Below are 21,291 nucleotides of genomic sequence, written 5' to 3'. Positions count from 1 at the left end.
CTGGAAGTTCAACATGGCACCTCATGGCAAAGAACTCTCTGAGGATCTGAAAGAGAATTGTTGCTCTACATAAAGATGGCCTAGGCTATAAGAGGTTTGGTTTTATAAGACTGGGCTGCAGGGCAGTATTCCAACATGATAACGACCCCAAACACACATCCAAGACGACCACTGCCTTGCTAAAGAAGCTGAGGGTAAAGGTGATGGACTAGCCAAGCATGTCTCCAAAACTAAACCCTATTGAGCATCTGTGGGACATCCTCAAACGGAAGGTGGAGGAGCGCAAGGTCTCTAACATCCACCAGCTCCGTGACGTCGTCATGGAGGAGTGGAAGATGACTCCAGTGGCAACCTGTGAAGCTCTGGTGAACTCCATGACCAAGAGAGTTAAGGCAGTGCTGGAAAATAATGGTGGCCACACAAAATATTGACACTTTGGTCCCAATTTGGACATTTTCACTTAGGGGTGTACTCACTTTTGTTGCCAGCGGTTTAGACATTAATGGCTGTGTATTGAGTTATTTTGAGGGGACAGCAAATTTACACTGTTATACAAGCTGTACACTCACTACTTTACATTGTAGCAAAGTGTCATTTCTTCAGTGTTGTCATATGAAAAGATAGAATAAAATATTTACAAAAATGTGAGGGGTGTACTCACTTCTGGGAGACACTGTATGCCCAGTCCCATATTTTTCCTCGCATCATCTGGGCCTACTGTCACAACAATCAAAGCAAGTCTGTTCTACAAAAGAAAGAGCTATCCCTACAAAGAAGGTTAGATCTGTTTATAAGATTTGAAGGTTCAAAGCATGGAAAGTAAGAGAATAACTATTTATACTATATGATTTAGCCAGTAACTCACCTCCTGACTTAGGATGGCTATGCTCACTCACTGTACTGTATCTTAGAGGAGAGGGTTAGATGGGATTCATAGATCTTAGATAGACTTTACATAAGTGACTAACAAAATAAAGTAATACTAAAGGCTCCACTATTTTTACATAATATAATGTCAATGTGCCAATTTACTTACATTTTTACACTTTCACTTCCCCAAATTCCAGGGGGGGGGTGGATGTGGATGGATATGTTATGGATGCATCTTTGAGAAGAAGAGGCCTGCAGGGGCACACACCCAAAAGGTGTCTCCTATGGAGCACCATAAAACAAGCTGGACCAAATTTAACTATGCTATAAAATCGATACCTGGAATTCAGCTTCACCTGCCAAAGTATGTCCTATAAAATCACAAGACTGGTTGCACAGGTGTTGAGATCCTTTGGTTGGTAGACACCAAAGCATATGTAATAATGCTATGTATTTAGCTGTATGCCTGGAGTCTTGTTCTACGGTAATATTCTAAACATTGCACAGCTAATGTATGGCTACATTTTACTATATAAAATGAGTTCTGTCTACATCTAGTAATTCATTTTCTGATCAGAAAATCAATGGCTCCTGTGTTATCAAGTATCAGAAAGACCTACCTATGATGACCAAGAGTAGAAGGATGAAGGTAGGATTCAGGTGCCTGGTAATAGTAGCTAGCAGACAATTTAAGTGGAAAAGAAAACAAAATATCTGCCTTCCCACTATACAGTGCATTCATAAAGTCATCAGACCCCCTTCACTTTTTTAAAATTTGTTATGTTGCAGCCTGATACTACAGCTGTTTAAATAATTTTTTTCCTCATTAATCTACACTCTGTATCCTATAATGACAAAGTGAACTCAGAATGTTAGAAATGTCTGAATTAAAAAGAAAAAAACTGAAATATCACATGTACTTAAGTATTCAGACCCTTTACTCAGTACTTTGTTGAAGCAACCTTGGCAGAAATTACAGCCTTAAAGGGTTACTAAACCAACAGTAAAATCAGTTTGTATATGCAGGAAAGCATGCTTGTTATACTCACTATGGAACCTAAGGGGTTAATCCTGTGCATTGTGTAAAACCGCTGTTTGATCCTGTCTTCTCTGATCCTCCCCTTCTTCCAGTGTCCCCGTCTTATCTCCACACACTAGTGTGGAGACGCTCTGCACATGCTGTTTGGTGTGTATTGCTAGAGAGGTTTTTTTTTTCTTGGGAGAGTGCATGTGATCAGCACAGGGCCAATCAGCATTGTCCAGAGGTCAGGGGTTCTGCATCCTCCTAGAGCAGAATGAAAACTCCTCCTACAGGCTTTAACATGTGCTCAGCTGGACACTGATAGAAGTCACAAGATTGCTCTAACTGCTGATGAGAAAAGGTATTTAGCAGTTTATATTCACTAAAAAAAAATTGTATTTGCACCATGTTCTGTGTACTGTGGGAGAACAGATAGAGTGAATGCACGGTCCTGGGTTTAGTAACACTAAGTCTTTTTGGGTATGACACGACTATGAAGCTTTGCACACCTGGATTGGGGGAATTTCTGCCATTCTTCTTTGCAAATCCACTCAAGCTCAGACAGGTTTTGAATGGGAACCATCGGTGGACAGCCATTTTCAGGTCTCTCCAGAGATGTTCAAATCAGGACTCTGGCTGGGCCACTCTAGGACATTCACATAAGAGTTCACACAAGTAGTCAGACAGCAGGATCAATATAAAAGTCAAAGTTTATTAAAACATCACTGGAAGACTTACATTACAGTCTTTGGGAAACACTTCAGAGGTGAAATTGTGGAGCTGTGAACAGCAGAAATAAGCCAGGAACCATTGGATGGCAGTATGACCCACCACTGTAGATCAAAAAGCAGTCAGCATTTACACAGAACCCTCTGCCCCACTCGGTGGGATTGATGCTGCAAACCAGGAGAGCTGAGCAGCACTGGAGTCACTCATAGGGACTCAGGACAGCAAGGTGAGTGGGGGATTCATTCAACAGCAGTGTGAGATATAGGACTGCTAGACCAGGACCATTGGGCAGACAAAGCATGATGGTGACAAAGGGGCAGGTTCCTGAAAAATGTCTGTCCACTCAACCATCTGACTGAGCGGTCCAAAGGAAAGCCTCACACGCTGACAGTGGTCTGTACCCCTGGAGGTCTGGCATTTCACCTCCCGGTTCTCCCGAGTGAATACAATTCCAGTGCTGCTCAGCCTTCCTGGTTTGCAGTATCAAGTCCACCAAGCGGGACAAAGGGCTGAAAGCTTTTTGAGCAGTGTGGCATATTAACATCCAGCTCAGTGGCCCCTGACTTGTAATGTAAGTCTTCCAGTGATGTTTTAATAAACTTTAACTTTTATACTGATCCAGTGCCCTGGCTATGCACTCTTCCTGGGGATCTTTCCCTGATCTGAATCACCTGGATCTGCAGATCATTAGTTATGCCTTCATTAGCATTTTTTGTTTAGTCTCCACTGCATAGCTATTTATTTTAATCATGTGGCTCCCCTTGACAGCAGTGAATCTCCTGCCACCTATTGACTGCTAATTCATACTTTTACTTGGTAGACTATTGAAACTGTGATACAAGTGTCTTTTGTGTGCGCTTGAGTATGTATGTTTAGGTCTGTGTTGTCTTGGCTATGTGGTTAGGATTGTTGCCATGTTGGAAGGTGAGCCTCAGCCCAGTGTGAGGTCCTGAGCATTGTGGAACAGATTTTCATTGAGGATATCTCTGTACTTTGATCCATTCAGTTTTCCCTCAACCCTGACCAGTCTCCCAGTCCCTGCTGCTGAAAAATCACCCCCATAGCATGATGCTGCCACAGTCATGCTTCAGTGTTGGGATGGTATTGGGCAGGTGATAAGTGGTGCTTGGTTTCTTCCCAACATAACATATTTAGAATTTAGGCCAAACAGTTCAATCTTGGTTTCATCAGACCAAAGAATCTTGTTCCTCACAGTCAAGAGTCCTTCAGGTGTTTTTTTTTTTTTGCAAATTCCAAGTGGGCTTTCATGCATTTTACACTGGTGGAGAGGCTTCAGTCTAGCCCAGATCGGTGGAAGGCTACAGTGGTGGTTGTCCTGGACCTTTGTCCCATCTCCACACAGGATATCTGAGGCTTAGTCGGAGTGTCCATCGGGTTCTTATTCACCTCTTTTACTAAGGCCCTTATCCCCAGGTGGCTCAGTTTGGCTGGGTGACCAGCTCTTGGAAGAGTCCTGGCTGTGCCAAACTTCTTCCATTTGAAAATTATGGAGGCCACTGTCCTCTTGGGATCCTTCAGTACAGCAACATTTTTGTAGCTTTCCCCCAGATCTGTGCCTTGCAACAATCCTGTCGCTGAGCTCTGCATGCAGTTCCTTTTACTTCACAGCTTTTGCTCTGATACAGTATGCATTGTCAGCTGTAAGGCCTTTTATGTATGTCTCTCCAAATTATGTTCTATCACTTAAATATATACCACGGGTGCAATCAAGGTGCAGAAACATCTCAGCAACGACCAAGAGAAATAAGAGGCACCTGAGCTAAATTTCAAGTGTTTCTTTTAGAAAATTCTGTTGTCATTATGGGGCACTGAGTGTAGATTAATGAGAAAAAAATAATTAAAAAAAACTGTAGTATTAGGCTGCAACATAACAAAATTGAAAAACGTGTAGGGGGTCTGAATACTTTATGAATACAAACTCAAACTGAGACAGATAGAAAGAGAGACACACAAATAGACACTCTAAAGGCAAACTGTTTCTACAGTGTTTAATTCTTTAGAAACCCCATAATGCCCTGTGACACCAGTGTATAGGTGACCCTGTATAAAATAATTTGTAAAATAAATATTTTAATAAATAAAATTTAAAAAGTAAAAAAAAAAAAAAAAAACAGATTACAAAACTTATACACTTAAAAATAAATAAAATTGACCAAAACCATTATAGTTTCTGTCAAAGAACAAGGCTTCTATTAACAATAGAAAATGCATTAAAAGGAGAGTTGTAATTTGGGTCCTTCCATGCACCCCCCCCCCCCCACCCACGAGAAAAAAAAGAGGGACATTATAGTGTTTTTTAAAATGGGTATAAATAAAACCGTGCTTTTGTTACTGGCACGACTGTAACTAAGGCTAGAAAAAAGAGAAAATAGTGAATTTACTATTCTGGAAGATATATAAATACACATACTCCCTTTCTTATCTACCATTTAAAGAAGACTAATATTGCTAAAACAGCATATCCAAGAACCAAGAAAAGTACTTTCAGTAAACGATCATATTTATCCTCAAGCTCTTTCACTAAAATTTCAAAAAAGGTAACAAAGAGGAAAGTCCCCCCTGCAATGCCTTGCAAAAGAGCTGAAGTAATACTGCTCGCCATGTTCTGGGCACTCTCAATGGCCATTCCAATTGAGATACCTATTGGAATCATTATACTCACTAAAACAGCCATCTTCACAGCATCTCTCATTGAAGTTTTTACTTTTGCCATGTTCACCCCCATTGCCACAGCAATTAATGTTTCATGAATTACAACACCTATGAAGAGGTTCAGCACCTTATCCCCCTGTTCCTGCAAACCAAGTGCCAAACCTTCAAAAACTGAATGGGCAGAGAGTGCAAACACCAAGCTGACAAGTCGAAGGGGTCCGGATCTGGAGAGCTCTCTGATATTTAGGCTATGAGCGTGGTGGCTGTGACCTCTTTCATATTGGTTGTTGTCCTGGTTGGAGGATATAAATGGGCTTTCATATTCAGAGTCACTACCAGCATCGGATCCTACATTAAAGGTTTCCAAATCATAGAATGAACGTTTTTCTTTCCGGAATGTTAAGATTAATTGCTCCACAAAGACTGTGAGGAAAAATCCAACCAGCATAATAGTCTCTGCCAGTGGATAGTCTGTGTTGACACTGCCCATTTTTAGAACTTCCTCAAACTGAAAAACAAAGAAAAAAAAACATTTCAAAATGTATATATGTTTTTCAAATCTTTGCACAACAAAATAAGACTTGCTTTATTCAACAGAGTGCCGATTCGTAAAATATATGGATAAAAGTTAGGAAGGATTGAGTATTTACCACTATATTGGGATCTGAGAAATTTACTAGGCTTCTCCTACTCTAAAGCTGAACTTTACAGAGAAACTAAATATTCTGGAAGAACCAGGCTTGCAGAACAGAAATACCATGTTTCAATGTACAATCCTGGCACCTGCTTGAATGAATGAACTCTCGTGTGCATGCACAGGAGTTGCTTCATCCTGACCCAGCCATTCAAAATGGTTGAAAATCTAAAAATTGTGAAGATGTCTGCATCAGTAAGGGAATGAAGAGGGGAAATAATTCTGCTTTAACCTCTCTCTCTAAACCTCCTTGATTTGTAAAAGCATTGCATTACTGCACCTAAGAATTGGCAATCTTTATTAAATAAGGTCAAAAAAAGTTTCAAATATTGTTCAAACAGAGCAGTATAGTTTGCGGCCAGCCACCAATTTCAGTTGCAGTGAGCTGGCAGTAGGGGGTGGTGTGAGCGCACACACACAGTTCCTTTTGACAAAATTTTTTTAACCATTTGCCCTCCAGAGGATTTACCCCGCCCTACCTTCCTGACCCGGCCATTTTTCGCATTACGGTGCTGCATTAACTTTAACCGACAATTGCGTAGTCATGCAACGCTGCACTCAAATTAAATTAATTACGTCTTTTTTTTCCCATGAATAGAGCTTTCTTTCGGTGGTATTTGATCGCCTGTGCGGTTTTTATTTTTTGCACTATAAAGAAAAAAAAAAACTTACAATTTTGAGAAAAAAAAAAAATCTTTTACTTTTTACTATTAAATATGTCTAACAAAAATTTAAAAAAAAAAATCTAATTTCCTCATAAATTTAGGCCAAAATGTATTCTGTTACATGTCTTTGCTAAAAAAAATCTCAATATGTGTAAATTAATTGGTTGACATGAAACTTATAGCGTTTACAAATGGCGGTACATATACTTTTTTTTTTTTTTTTTTTACTAGTAATGGCGGAGATCAGCAACTTATAGCAGGACTACAGTGGGGCATTCAGATACGTGGGGAACTGACTTGGTGTCATTGACATCCCCAGTGACACCAATACAGTGATCAATACTAATAAAAAGCTAAAATAATGTGGTTGCATAAGTGTGCACACCCTCTTATAACTGGAGATGGAGATATAGCTGTGTTCAGAATTAAGCAATCACATTCAAAATTATGTTAAATAGGAGTCAGTGCCTCTGATTAACCCCAAATAAAGTTCAGCTGTTCTAGTAGGTCTTTGCTGACATTTTCTTAGTCGCATTCTACAGCAAAAGCCATGGTCCGCAGAGAGCTTCCAAAGCATCAGAGGGATCTCATTGTTAGAAGGTATCAGTCAGGAGAAGGGTACAAAAGAATTTCCAAGGCATTTGATATACCATGGAACACATTGACCCCATATCTCTCCATAATGGAGGACCTGTCACTGCTTATTTCTATCACAAGGGATGTTTGCATTCCTTGTGATAGGAATAAAAGTGATGTTTTAAAAGGGACAGTGTAAAAATAAATATATAAATAATTTAAATAATAGTTTAAATGCTCCAGTCCCCCCCTGTGTAGAGTGAATACATACGTAGGCTATGCCCACACATGTAAATGGTGTTTAAACCACACACGTGAAGTATCGCCACGAACGTCAGAGCAAGAGCAATAATTCTAGCACTAGACCTCCTCTGTAACTTTAAACTGGTAACCTGTAGACATTTTTAAAGCATCACCCATGGAGATTTTTAAGTACCGTAGTTTGACACCATTCCACGGGAGTGCACAATTTTAAAGTATGACATGTTGGGTAACTATTTACTCGGCGTATCATCATCTTGCATATTTTACAAAAAAAGCGGTACATATTGTGCGGTTTCTTTTTTTTTAGTCATTAAAGTGTTTTTTTTTTTTTTCAAAAAAATTGCATTTGAAAAATATATAACTTTTTAAAAACTGTCAGTTTTCATCCAAGTGCATCCTAAATTTTCAGTTTCGGCACCAGAATTTTCATTTCAGTGCACCAATAGTACAAAGTGATACTTCATTCATGTGGTGCCTTCCTATGCGCTGCTATAAAATGCAGCATGTGTGCATTTAATTGCAGCTCACAGCAGCACATGGCACCTCTGGGCTGCGTTGCATTGTGAACAGGCACATACAAAACAAATGTTTTCTCTGTGCCCTAGCGGTAACTGTTGTTCTTCTATTCAGAAAAATGCCAGTTACAGTACTATGTGTGAACAGCCATTTGGAAGGAGTTACCTTTCTAAAACTGTAATTGCTATTTCTGTCTCTGTTGAATAGATTTTTCCTAATTTTCTGTCAAATTAAGGCCTTACTCTAGCCTTTTTTAAAATTTTGCACAGAGGGGAGAACAGTTACATTTCTGTCAGGTTTTTATTTCTGTCAGTCACCCCATTAAGGCTGTCCAAGTGATGCCTGTGCAAAAAGTATATATGCCCCGGGAATTGGAGGCCAAAAGGGCAGAATAGAAGATCAGGAGAGATTTATGCAGCCCTGGGATACCAGCTGATTGTTACTGAACCAAAGTAATGCATCCTAATAAAAGATTCTATGCAAAAAGAAATAAAAGCACGTTTATACCTTTTCTCTCACTGCAGGAAGCAGAGCATTGAAGCACGTAGCCAGGAATACTCCTCCAGCAAAGGAATTACACAAGGAAAGGATCCTTTGTGAATGAGAAGCTCTCTCGATATCTGGCACAATTAGCTTGACAGGTCCAAGGGAACCTAGCATCATCAGTACAAATACTGCTAGCAGGCACAACAGCTTTGCCACTACAAGATTCATTGTGATGACAGACTTGCTTGAAGACAACACAGAATGATGTCACGGTCAGCCTGAGGCATATTCAAATAAAAAAAAAGAAAAAAATAGTTAATTAGCAAGCTTTTCAGGTATGTGAACAGAAAATAAGTCATTACATATCCATAAGCATGAGGAGGGACGCAATTTCTATGTTTGTTGAAAAACTGGCAAACATAGTAAGAACTAGTCAGATGCGATTTTTTCTATAAATTGTGTCATTATCTGAAACAAGATGACCCATTTGGGCAATGATGAACATCTAATGTGAAAGAGGTCAAACCTGTTCCCATTCAGCCCCACACAGCTTTCAAAATTCTACCAGCTCTCCTAGTGTGGCTCTGCATGAACACCACAATTTCCATTTGGAACAATCCTGACAGTATATGGGTTTCTTTTGAATTTTGAAGTGGCAGCTGTGCAGTGCTGAGTGGGATGAATATCAAAAAGCTTTATATCTATAAAGCCCATCGCTACATTAGGTTCATTTATTGATGTGAATTCCTGCCTCCACATGTAAAATCTCAGGGTCACAAATTTCCAAGTAAAATTAGAACTTCTAGAACATTAAAAATTAAAACTAGAGTCTTCACAGTAATATTGTTAGAAATACTCAGTGGTGGTACCATCTTGTTAGATCTGACAAGCTAGGGTGCACGTCGCAGAGAGAAAAAATGAATGGTGCATAGCGCAATACAACAAATTAGGTGTTAGATTAATATTTATATATAGGTTATGAGTAGAGAATTAAATAGAAGGTGTCACTTTGCCCATAGAGAACAAAGTGACAGGTTCTCTTGAGGTGCCAGATTACTGAGTGCAGTTCTTTACAGACTTTTCTTTTACTAGTTTTTAACTGGTAAGGTACATTTCTGCTGACAAAACAGAATTCTGAAGAATTTTTAAAGCCCAACTCCAGGCAAATAAAGTTATCCATTGCAGTACGGATGTGCCTGCTATGCAAGGATTAATTGCTCATTTATGTCTAGGGGGGGGAACAATAAAAAGAGATATACCCCTGATCCTCTGCTCCCCCCCTACAGGCTGGTTCTCGCAGCTTCTGCACCCCCATGCTCTACAGCCCTGTTGTCATCAAGACCACAGCAAGGTCCACAGTCCTGCTCTGGAAGCTTTCTCATTTTGTCTATGGGAGAGGAGAAACAGTTTTACTTGTCTGATCCTCCACCTCCCTGACAGGCAGTGCTCTCCCATGATCTGGCCTGTCCATCAGCACCCCTAATGTCTCTTTTTTGAGACAGAGAGGGACTGAAGACAGTCCTTTTCTCTGCAGCTTGAGCTGCACTGTAAGTGAATCAGATGGGAGTCTGCACACAGACTCCCATTCATTCACAAACTGAAATATAGTAAACACTGTTTACTATAATTCAGTAATGAATGAACAGACGTGATCGGTAGCGATCACGTTTACTAGTGCCCCCTGCTCTCCATTGTGACACTTCACTGCCTGGACTGACCCGGAACACAGCAGCTGGAGCTGGCGGGAGAGGAGGGAGAGACGGCTAGCAGAGCTGCATGGATGGGATCGGTGAGGGGGGGGGGGGAACCCAGGTTGAGGGGGTCACAGCGGTGGCAAATCGACAATTTCATCCAGCAACAGAGATCGGTGCTGGCAGAGGGGGGAAATGGCTTCTGCTGGGGGTGAGAACAGTGTTGGGGGGGATTAGTGTCAGAGGAGGGGTGAGGTGGTGGGCACATTTTAGAGGCTAGGGCAGCAGATTAGGTGGAGGGACATAGAGCAGTAGGTGACAGCCAGGCAGGCAGGTTGTGGTGGTGGGGTCACATTATAGGTGAATATTGTTTTGTTCAGCAGAGTCTGCTGAACAGTTCTGCTATAAGTTCATGGTCACTGGAGTGGCCATGGGCTCATAGCAGAAGCAGGAATCGGGTCTGTACGGCGTATGAACCTGGCCAGCAGGAAGCAGTGCTGTAGTTTTGTATGCCATATGGACCAGGCAGTGAAAGGGGGAGGGGGGGAGACACAAAACAGAACTGTACAAAAAGACAAGATGCTCAGTTAGGAAAATAACATACAGTGGATATAAAAAGTCTACACACCCTTGTTAAAATGTAAGTTTGTTGTGCAGTTTATAGGTTACATTAAAGGTGAAAAAAGTTCAGAAATGATTTATCTTTGTCTCATTCTTTTACATCACAGAAACCTGACATTTTAACAGGGGTGTGTAGACTTTTTATATCCACTGTAGGTCAAAAGAGAATATAAACTGGATCATTTTTACAACTAATGGTTATTTCAAAATGGCAATATAGATTATGTTGATCAAGGTAATTGTTCTGACTTGCCCTTTATGACATCAGAAATAATTCTTCCCACATGCAGGAAAATTGTTAAAGAACAGCATTTTTTATTGATCAGACTCCTAAATGTGCTTTTTTGTCAGAAAAAAAACCATGGTAGACTTATATAATATTAAAAAAGGACTATAAGGGAAAAAAAGAATATAGTTTTGTTTAAAATGGCAAGCTGTTGATACTATATGCAACCAGTCTAATTACAGAACCTAGAGTCTAATTAAAAACCCTTACTTAGGTGGTACCTCATTCCTGTTAGGGTGGCCAGATTCCACCAGCACGCATATTCTAAAATGTTTCAGATGTTGTGGTCAAGCAGGAACCATGTTCCATATATGGTAGCATTGTCCCAAGGTAACTAAATTCTGGATCCGGTTGATCAATTTAATTTTCTCAGTGACAGGTTAAACATCCCCAGATCACCTGAAATTGCTCTCTCACACAAGCTGGATACTGAAATCCCTAAACACTCTAGAAGACGGACTTTCCATAGAATTCTAGCAGCAAGAAGAGCAATTGTGTATATATAGCCGGGTGGGAAAAGCGTAATTCTGAGTGGGCGTACGTGGATGTCCTCCCAGTAGTGCGCCTCCCTAGGGGCATGCAGCAGTGCGATCTGGTAGACACACTTCCCTTTTTTGATTAAGATTTCAAATACTAATAGGACATTATAGAGTAGCAAAATCAAGTACAAAATAGAACTGTCATACATAGTGTACAAACATTGGCACCAATAGCATAAATGAAGAATGAGAGGTCCAGCCATGAACCCATGGAACTCTGGTGGACACACTGGATAACCGGTTTACTGGCCTGCTGTGCTCCACCCTAGTACGATGAAATCGCCGTGACCAATCACAGAAATTACATGCCCAGTAGTAAAAATAAATAAATAAATAAATAAATAAAAAAATCGCTGTCATTCCTTATGCCACTACTTACTACTGGGGTCTGTGACTGATCACATGGTACAGGGCCAATCACAGCTGTCAAAATAGTAAACAATGGCATTATTAATAGATGCCATTACACAGTAAATGATTTCCTACAAAAAAAAAAAAAATTGTGTTTTGGGTTGTAATTCTAAATATGCCCATGGCATGTGTGAGAAATTGCTTATTTTCATTTTCTTTCTGCATTTTCCAAAAACTTGTGTCAAAACTACTAAGTCTTCAAAAGACTCACTTTGGCTTTTAATATCTTGAGGTGTTTCATTTCCAAAATGTGGTCATTTTGTGGGTGTTTCCACTGTCTTGGTGCTCCAGGGCCTCCAAAAATGTGATAGGTAGTCAGGAAATTAAATGTGTAATTTCAGCTCTTTGAAAGCCCAAAAGGTGATCCTTGGATTGTATGCCCCTCTACGGACTTAGGCTATGAAAAAGTCTCACATGTGGTAACCCCATACAGAATGTGTTTTGGGGTGTAATTATAAGTATGCCTATGCTGTGTGAGAGAAATAACTTGTTACAACTTTCGAAAACATATCATGCCTCTTTACTAAAATACCTTGAACTGCCTACTTTCCAAAAAGGGGTCATTTGGGGGGTATTTGTACTAGCCTGGCATTTTAAGACCTAAGGAAATTAGCTAGACAATCATTACATCAGGGCTGATCAATTAAAAAAGCAAAAAATAAAAATATATATAATTTTTATATATACAAACACACACACACACCATATGTTGTAGACTCTTTCACACAGACTAAAAACTATAAACTGGTACTTGGGCCTAAATTCATGAAGATTATGTTGAAGATGTTTGGTATTTTTTGGCTTCGCAAAAAAACAAAAATACAGTAGTGTTTAAGTACCACCAAAACAAAGCTCTGTCTCAAAAATTTCATTTGGGTACAGTGTTGCACAACTGAGTAACTGTCATTCCAAGTGTAACAGCGCCGAAAAATGGCCTGGGCAGGAAGGGGGTGAAAGGGTCTGGGCTTGAGGTGGTTAAGCTGTAGCTTTTTCAGTCCAAGCATGTCACGACTTATTTATACTTCGTGCAGGTGAGAGCAAACAATGACAAATTGGAGAATGAAATGCTTCTAAACAGCATTAACAGAAATGTAAAGCCTAACCGAAAGACATTTTGCCAAAGCACTCTGTATTATAAAATATTTTTTTTTTGAGTAGTGTAGAACATGTCTGTACAATGTATGCTGGCACAGCAGCTTATCTCCCCTGCAAAAGTGTGTGGCAGGGTGACAATCCAGGAGAACATGGGGGACATGAACAGGGTTTTTGTCGCTCTATAACAAGAAGTGCATAAACAAAGACCATCATGGCAATATTACCAGGACAGCTACACCTTTAAAAATTGCATTAGGCCTGGTCCACACTGGTGCAACTGCAATTTCATTCTAATGTAATTATGTAGTACAACTGCAATGCAACTTGTTGCATTTTTTATTTTCACAATTTTCTGCTGCAATTTCAGTTTTGGCCAATGAAACATATCTGTTGTGACAAAAATTAAGCAGTCATCTTCTTCTGTAACATAAATGAAAGCTGCCATCTTCCTTTGGACTTTTTGGTTTGCCTGTGTGTGGTGGTTAGCAGTAATGTCCTGTTGTTGTTCATGGCAGCAGTTGCTACAGCCACAGTCTTGCTTGAAGAGAAGGAGCAGAGGAGGCGTAGATACTAGGTCCATCCAATGATTGCAAATAGGGAGAAGAGGCCAGTTCTGAGTCTTGTATAATGACCTTCATGCATATGAAGAAAAGATTACTTACACACGCATATCAGTGAAGAGGCAAGTACATATGCTTATCCTCATTCAATTTGCTTGCCACTGTCACCTTGCACATGCAATAAGGATATTTTGTGTCTTGTTGTTTTATCACCTTTTGTGTGTGTGTCCTGCCACCATCACCGAAGATAATTGCTTGTGTTGAAAACAGTCTCAAACGGCTGTAGCCATTGTCAGTCTATCATTGCACAGGCTCAGCACCCATACCTATTATCTGTTAAAAATCCAGTTGCAAGAATCCACAGGTTTGTACTGATGGAATGCACAGCATGTAACACATATATCGGAACACACAATCTAGAATACACTGTACATACATAAAAAAAATAGCATATATAGTATAGCATATAAATATCAGATGAACCAAAAATGTAACCACAAACATTTCTGAAAAAAAAAAAGAAAAAAAAAAAAAAAAAAGGAAGAAGGGGAGGAAGAAAACTCTTATGGAAGTGTGAATGTAACTAATGACCATATTTTCTAGTTTTGACAAATTCCTGGGATTCTCCTGCTATCACGAGTGTCAGAACTCATTCTTCTGAAATAACATTCAGCCCATTGAAAGTTTAATAACCTCATTAAAAGTTAACCTTCAAATTACATTGATATACTTTTGGGAACACCAAAATCTTCTTTTAGGACCTCCTGCACGAAATACAATACAATATACATGCAGATGTGCATATAGTACTGAGTATCATAAGCTTGTTTTGTTTTTTTTCCCAACAAAAGCAATTCCCACAAATGACAAAACAATGGATGATGTATGAACTCACTTTTTTTTTTTATTGCATTACATAGCCAAAAACTTCAAGTAACATTCTATGTCAATTATGACCACCTTAGGTAAAGTGAACAACAATTATCTCATAACAAAGTCAACTGAAAGTGGGTAGGATATATATTAGGCAGCGAATGTTGAGTGGATCCCCTAACATGTTTTGAGCCACGCTGCCCCTTTGACAACGAGCGTGGCTCGAAACATGTTAGGGGATCCACTCAACAGACGCCATTAAAACCACCAGGGAGCCACTAGCTACCAGGGAACTTCTGTTTGACCTGGTCATTGCTTTATATTTGTGAGTTCCCTAATATACCATTTGCTGTTTACTCAAAGACATACTTCACCATTATTGCCATTTTGTCCTTGGCTCATTATTTACGAGCCCCATCAAGGTGGAGCGATTTGGAGGAGTACTATTAGAAGAGGACTCCGTTGGATTTGCCAGCGAAACCTGAGATGACCCTTGAGAGTGTTTCCCACCATTCCTGGGGGTCTTACATGGTGACCGGATGCAGTCCTGTTTGCTGACTAGGCCCTGATGTCCACCATTATACATACAAGGCTTTGTGGTAAGCGCATTAATTTACCGGATTCTTCCACAAGCCTGACTGGATTTGTAATATACTTATTACCACTGTGGCATTGCCGATCTTTCACCTTTATCTTTTTATCACATTTGGGACTATTTATGTTTGATTGATGGTTCACACCGTCTTATCTATTTACAGTGACTCTAGTTATACGGATGTTTGCTTTATCATTTAGCGCTGCATACCTATTTTATTTTTTCATTCTTTTGGTGTTGAGGATTGCCTTGTGTGCTAGCTGCGATTCTGAGATTGAGCTCACACACCCTATTTTAGTTTGATAGTAGTGGTCATTACTTGTTAATTATTGAGATAATTCTTTTGAGCACACATTCAGCGCAAGGGTTTTTGGTTGTGTATAAAATCAAGCACCTAGGCATGCAGACTGCTTTTACAAACATTTGTGAAAAAATGGGTCGCTCTCAGGAGCTCAGTGAATTCAAGCGTGATACCGTGATAGGTTGGCACCTGTGCAATAAGTCCATCTGTGAAATTTCCTTGCTACTAAATATTCCACGGTCAACTGTTAGTGGTATTATAATAAAGTGGAAGCAACTGGGAACAACAGCAACTCAGCCATGAAGAGGTAGGCCACGTAGAATGACAGAGCGGGGTCAGTGCATGCAAAAGCAAACAGTCGCCAACTGTCTGCTGTCAATAGCTAAAGACCTCCAAACTTTGTGTGGCCTTCAGATTAGTACAACAAGTGTGTAGAGAGCTTCATGGAATGGGTTTCTATGGCCGAGCAGCTGCATCCAAGCCTTACATCACCAAGTGTAATGCAAAGCATTGGATGCAGTGGTGTAAAGCACGCCTTCACTGGACTCCTAGAGCAGTGGAGGTGTTCTCTGGAGTGACAAATTACGCTTCTATGTCTGGCAATCCGGTGGACATGTCAGGGTTTGAAGGTTGCCAGGTGAAGCCGATACTTCCCTGACTGCATTGTGCCAAGTGTAAAATTGGTGGGGTGGGGGATTATGGTGTGTGATTGTAATTCAGGGGTTGGGCTTGGCCCCTTAGTTACAGTGAAACCAGCGGCGAATCGGAGATAACATGGGCGGTGTGCCTAGGACCAGACACAGGTGAGTTTACCAATACTGTCTGCAATATATCAATTTAGAACACATACACAGGTTTTTTTCAAATTCAAGCTTGGTGTTATGTGCTGCCCATAGTGGCTCTGTGGTCCAGCATTCTCTATGGGTGCTGTATACTGTGTGCTGGGGGCAGACTGAATCCATAGAAGTTTATACATTACGATCAACCACTCTATCCCTCACTTTCACCTCAGCTGTTCACTGTTGTAACTAAAACAAATAGATACACCGACCCACCAATCCTGGGCAAAATTGCGCTCAATAAGCAGGGGTTTCCACCACTCCTTCCCTTCTCCCATGACTCAGTCTTAAGTCAGGTCACTCTCTCATGCAGCACCGCTGCCTCTCCTCCTTTATATCCCAATCATTAAGGTTGGGGTAAAGACAATAAAAACTGCCATAGTGTAAAACCTCTGGCCATCTCCTGTAGTACATTCGCAGTCCTCTGACCATCTCCTGTAGTACGTTCGCAGTCCTCTGACCATCTCCTGTAGTACGTTCGCAGTCCTCTGACCATCTCCTGTAGTACGTTCGCAGTCCTCTGACCATCTCCTGTAGTACGTTCGCAGTCCTCTGACCATCTCCTGTAGTACGTTCGCAGTCCTCTGATCAGATGGGATTGGAGAAGGAGGACGACATGGAATGGGAGAGATGGGACTGTAGAAGGAGGAAGTCTTATGTTAATATTTATTTTTGTAACTTTATTCTGCATAAAACATTTAACAGTGTTATTTCATGAGATAATTTATGCAGGCGTGTTTAGGGGCGGGCAGGGTAGAGGTTAGGTGGGACAACTGTTGGCGAGTAACTCTTAAGGCCTGGCTAGTAGCCCAGGACTTGAAATTTTGAGCTCTGCAATATGACATCAAAAAGTTTCAGAGAATCTGCAGAAATCTCTGCGCCTAAGGGACAAGGCTGAATCAAAATAGTGGATGCCCATGATCTTTTGGCCCTCAGAGGGCATGGTATTAAAAAACGGGCATGATTCGGTTATGGAAATCACTGCATGGGCTCAAGAATACTTCCAGCGATCATGGTTTGTGAATACAGTTTGCCATGCCATCCAAAAATGCAAGGTAGAACTATCACGCTAAGAAGAAGCCATATCTGTACATGATCTAGAAAGGTTGCAGTCTTCTCTGGGACAAAGCTAATTTAAAATTGTCTGTTGCAAAGTGGAAAACGGTTCTGTGGTCAAACAAAATTAAGTTTGGCTTGTTATTAGCATCAGTGCATATGAAATGGGCAGCTTGTACATCTGGAAAGGAACCATCAATGCTAAAAGGTATCTCCAGGTTTTAGAGCAGCATTATGCTCCCATCAGGATAACGTCTTTTTCATGGATGGCCTTGCATATATGAGCAGGACAATGCTAAACTGCATATTGTATCTATGACAACAGCATGGCTTTGTAGTAGAAGAGTCCAGGTGCTTAACTAGCCTGCCTGCAGTCCAGACCTTTCATCAATTGAAAATATTTGTCACATCTTGAAATGCAAAAAAACTTGACAAAGGCCCAGCAAAGTTGAGCAGCTAGAATCCTAGATCAGGAAAATGGGACAACATTCCGCTCCCAAAACTCCAGCAACTGGTCCCCTCAATTCACGGACATGTACAGAGTGTTGTTAAAAGACTGCTACACTGTGGTGAACATGGACCTGACCAAACTAAGAAATTCTGCTCCCATGAATTTCAAAATGACCTTATTTTTTTCTTAAAGTGGTACATTTTCTCAGTTTAAACATTTGATTTATTGTGAATAAAATATGAATTTATGAGATTTGCAAATCAATGCATTAGGTTTATGTAGATTTTACACAGTGTCCCACCTTTTTGGAATTGGGGTTGTAATACCACCAAATTTTTGCAGCATACAATGTACAGGGCTGAAATATTACACCACATGATAGCTTAAAGCAGTATTAAATCCAAAAATCAATCATTTATTATAATGCTAGCTGCTCAACTGTGCTGGGTCTTTGTCGAGTTTTTTTGCATTTCAAGATGTGACAAATATTTTCAATTGATGAAAGGTCTGGACTATTCAAAATCCTAATGCTGACGTACAAAGCCGTCTACCACACTGCCCCGAACTACATCACTGACCTAATATCACTGACCTAATATCAAAGTACCGCCCAGCACGCACACTCCGCTCCTCACAAGACCTCCTTCTCTCTAGTTCCCTGGTCTCCTCCTCCCATGCCCGCCTCCAGGACTTCTCCAGGGTGTCACCCATCCTCTGGAACTCCCTGCCCCAACCCATCAGATTATCACCTACTCTCCTCTCCTTTAGGCGCACCCTGAAAAGCCATCTCTTCAGGGAAGCCTACCCCACCCCCTGCTAACTTGACCGACCTCCTCCACTCTTCCTACCACTCCATCCCCCACAGCTATCTCCTCCTGTGCCACCATCCCCTCCCTCTTAGATTGTAAGCTCGAAAGAGCAGGGCCCTTGATCCCCTCATGTTTTGCATTGTATTGGTATTGTTCTGTCACATGTTCTGTCTCCCTTTGTAATGTACAGCGCTGAGCGAATTATTGGCGCTTTATAAATACTGTATAATAATAATAATAATAATAAATAATAATGCAGCTTTGCCAATTCTTACATTTGACTGCTCAATTACTTTTCTTTCTTCCATTTTCACCTAATGATCTGGCCAGTAAGTCTATATTTCAGAAGTATCAGTTACAGGGATAAGACAAACCAACCAACCCAATCAACACTAACAGAGGTGCTTACAATGCAAACTTGTATCCCAAAAGGAAAATAAAAAAACAAACCTGTTGCTGTAACTGCTTATAAAAGTGTGAGCTGGAATTTGGCTTCAATTTGTTAGTGTATAAAAATCTGCTAGTGTATCTAACACTCCCCTCCCCCCAGACTGACAAGGTTACTATCTGCTATGCCCCCTGTGCTCTTTCATCCATAGTGGGGGAACTCTAATACAGGTGTGTTACTTAACAGATCACCAGGTGAAAACAGGGGGAAAAAAAAAAAAAAAAAAAGTTAATGTATGCAGAGACATCTAGCGAATGGTAAGCTGCAATATATAAATTTTTTTGATTTTGGGTGTAATACCGTTTTACATTTGAGCAGTAAACACTGTACAGGGTTGGAATATCACACCATACAGACAAAATAATTTTGGGCTGTTCTCAGAGGTAGCAAGAAACTTGCTGTAAAAAAGGGACAACATGATAGCTGGTCATGGCAATGTAGACTTCAAGTACATTATAATCCCTCAGCTAACATGTATAGGCCACAGAAAAAAAAAAAAAAAAACACTTTCTAGGCAGCTAACACTGCACATACAGCTACAACATATAGTAGACATAGGCACATCAAAGAAAATCGAATTACAATAAGCTTACATTTCTTTTTCTGCACTGAAGCTGAAAAGGTGTCCCAATCTTCGTAGTGAAAGTGAGAAATATCCAGCCATGCTCTCTCTCTCTCTCTTGCAGTGGTCCTCATACACAGGTTCCTGAGTGTCAGAGACAAGGGCAGTCGCAGACCAGACTAATCAGCTCTTTATTGTCAAGGTCAGCCCTCTTTATTCTTCCCTCCATGTTTTCAGTCTGACAAAAGCACATGGTGCTGGGGGGGGGGGGTTGGGTTTGGGTACCCACTAGAATCACATTATTTAAAAAAAAACGAAAAAAAAAAAAAAACAAACACCAGACAATCACGCGTGTACATGCCATTTAGGTGTGTTTCTGTTGAAGTGTAAGGGGCACAAAAAATAAATAAATTAAAAAAAAAAACAAAAAAAAAAAAACACACACTTCATCAAACCAATAGTAGCACAGATACCTTCCACAAAGTCACAAAGTTACATCACAGTTACATTGTATTGATTTGAACACACACCACTGAAATCAATGGAATGTCCATTGTCATGCAATTCTGTGTGACTCAAGTAGCAACTGAAATCGCACTAGTGTGTACCAGGCCTTAATTTGTTAAAGATTATAGGAGAGTTTAGCGATTGGGTTTAAATTATACTTAAAACTTTTTTATTTAAAAGACTAGGGGAACTAAATTAAGTTAGGATAAGAAACCAATGCATAACATGCATGCTACAAAAGTCAAAACCACATGGTACTCAAAATGTCCACCTAACAATTGCATAAGATAATACACGGAAAGTACATGAAAATGTCACAGCTTAACAGAAATCTATTCTTATATCTCACACTTTGAATCACAAATAATTTATAAACTACTTACATGAAGGTAATGCAATTTCCATTTTCTTCATTGTGTTCCTAAACATACTATGAAAAACATATGTTATGATTAAAAAATAAAAATTATATATATATATATATATATTTTTTTTTTTTTACTTGATGAAATGCTACATTAAGGCCTTCTGGTTGAAACCCACAAATAAAGTCAGATATTCTTTATCTCTATAAAATAATCCTAAACGATTAGAGAAAATCTTTTACTTAGATTTTATTGTAATATACCCATTAGAACAGAGGTGCTATTGTTTTGAATTATTTTAGGAGCCCAACACATAATTATTAAAAGGGTGAGAGTTCACTCTCTCTGAAATCTCTGATTAATTATATAGAGTCCAATAGGCAGAATTTCCTTGGTGTCATATCTTTTGAGAATTCCACATCTATCGTGGAGTTTTTCCACAAATTAATTAAATTAGAGACAAAAGTGCCCCATCTGTAATGACTTAAGTAGATTTGCAGGCCTGGAAACAGTGGTTTAACCCAGCTATACATGGATCAAAATCTTGACAATTCAGCAGGGACCAGACAAATTTCAACACATGTACAGGAAGGGAGATTGTACTAATCAACTTCTGTACAACTACCATGTCGGATGTTCTCTGCTCAATCAGCCCTGTAGGCTGGCATTGTTGATCCGTGTATTCGGATGGTAAGGAAGTCTCCCCGCTGTCAGAATACATTAACTCAGCGAGAGAATTCCATCATCCACATCAAGTGTGGCTGATGTGGCAGAATCAAGTCATTGTT

General features: G+C 40.0%; 1 protein-coding gene and 1 long non-coding RNA gene across 3 annotated transcripts in view; one reads left to right on the top strand and one right to left on the bottom strand.

The window, feature by feature from the left end:
• Positions 1–9,258, top strand: part of LOC149454515 (uncharacterized) — a 46,286-nt gene extending 37,028 nt beyond the window's left edge. The window contains exon 3 of the long non-coding RNA XR_016314197.1: positions 8,533–9,258. This is a non-coding gene — a long non-coding RNA (uncharacterized LOC149454515). The remainder of the gene's footprint in view (positions 1–8,532) is intronic.
• SLC39A3 (solute carrier family 39 member 3) overlaps positions 4,616–21,291 on the bottom strand; it is a 29,570-nt gene continuing 12,894 nt past the window's right edge. Inside the window, exons 3-5 of one of the 2 annotated variants that reach the window (XM_089687431.1) lie at positions 20,522–20,568; positions 8,516–8,772; positions 4,616–5,801 (exon numbers count right to left, since the gene is read on the bottom strand). In XM_089687431.1, the coding sequence (XP_089543557.1) occupies positions 5,064–5,801; positions 8,516–8,722 (945 nt within the window). In that variant the 5' untranslated portion in view covers positions 8,723–8,772; positions 20,522–20,568 and the 3' untranslated portion in view covers positions 4,616–5,063. The remainder of the gene's footprint in view (positions 5,802–8,515; positions 8,773–20,521; positions 20,569–21,291) is intronic. The other variant, XM_089687433.1, reaches the window with a different exon arrangement.

Source organism: Staurois parvus, unplaced genomic scaffold, assembly GCF_062004578.1.
Source record: "Staurois parvus isolate SC_StPar_1 unplaced genomic scaffold, SC_StPar_1.0 ptg000425l, whole genome shotgun sequence".
Lineage (NCBI taxonomy): Eukaryota > Metazoa > Chordata > Amphibia > Anura > Ranidae > Staurois > Staurois parvus.
The sequence above is the reverse complement of the archived record's forward strand: the minus strand, read 5'-3'. Positions and strand labels throughout refer to the sequence as shown.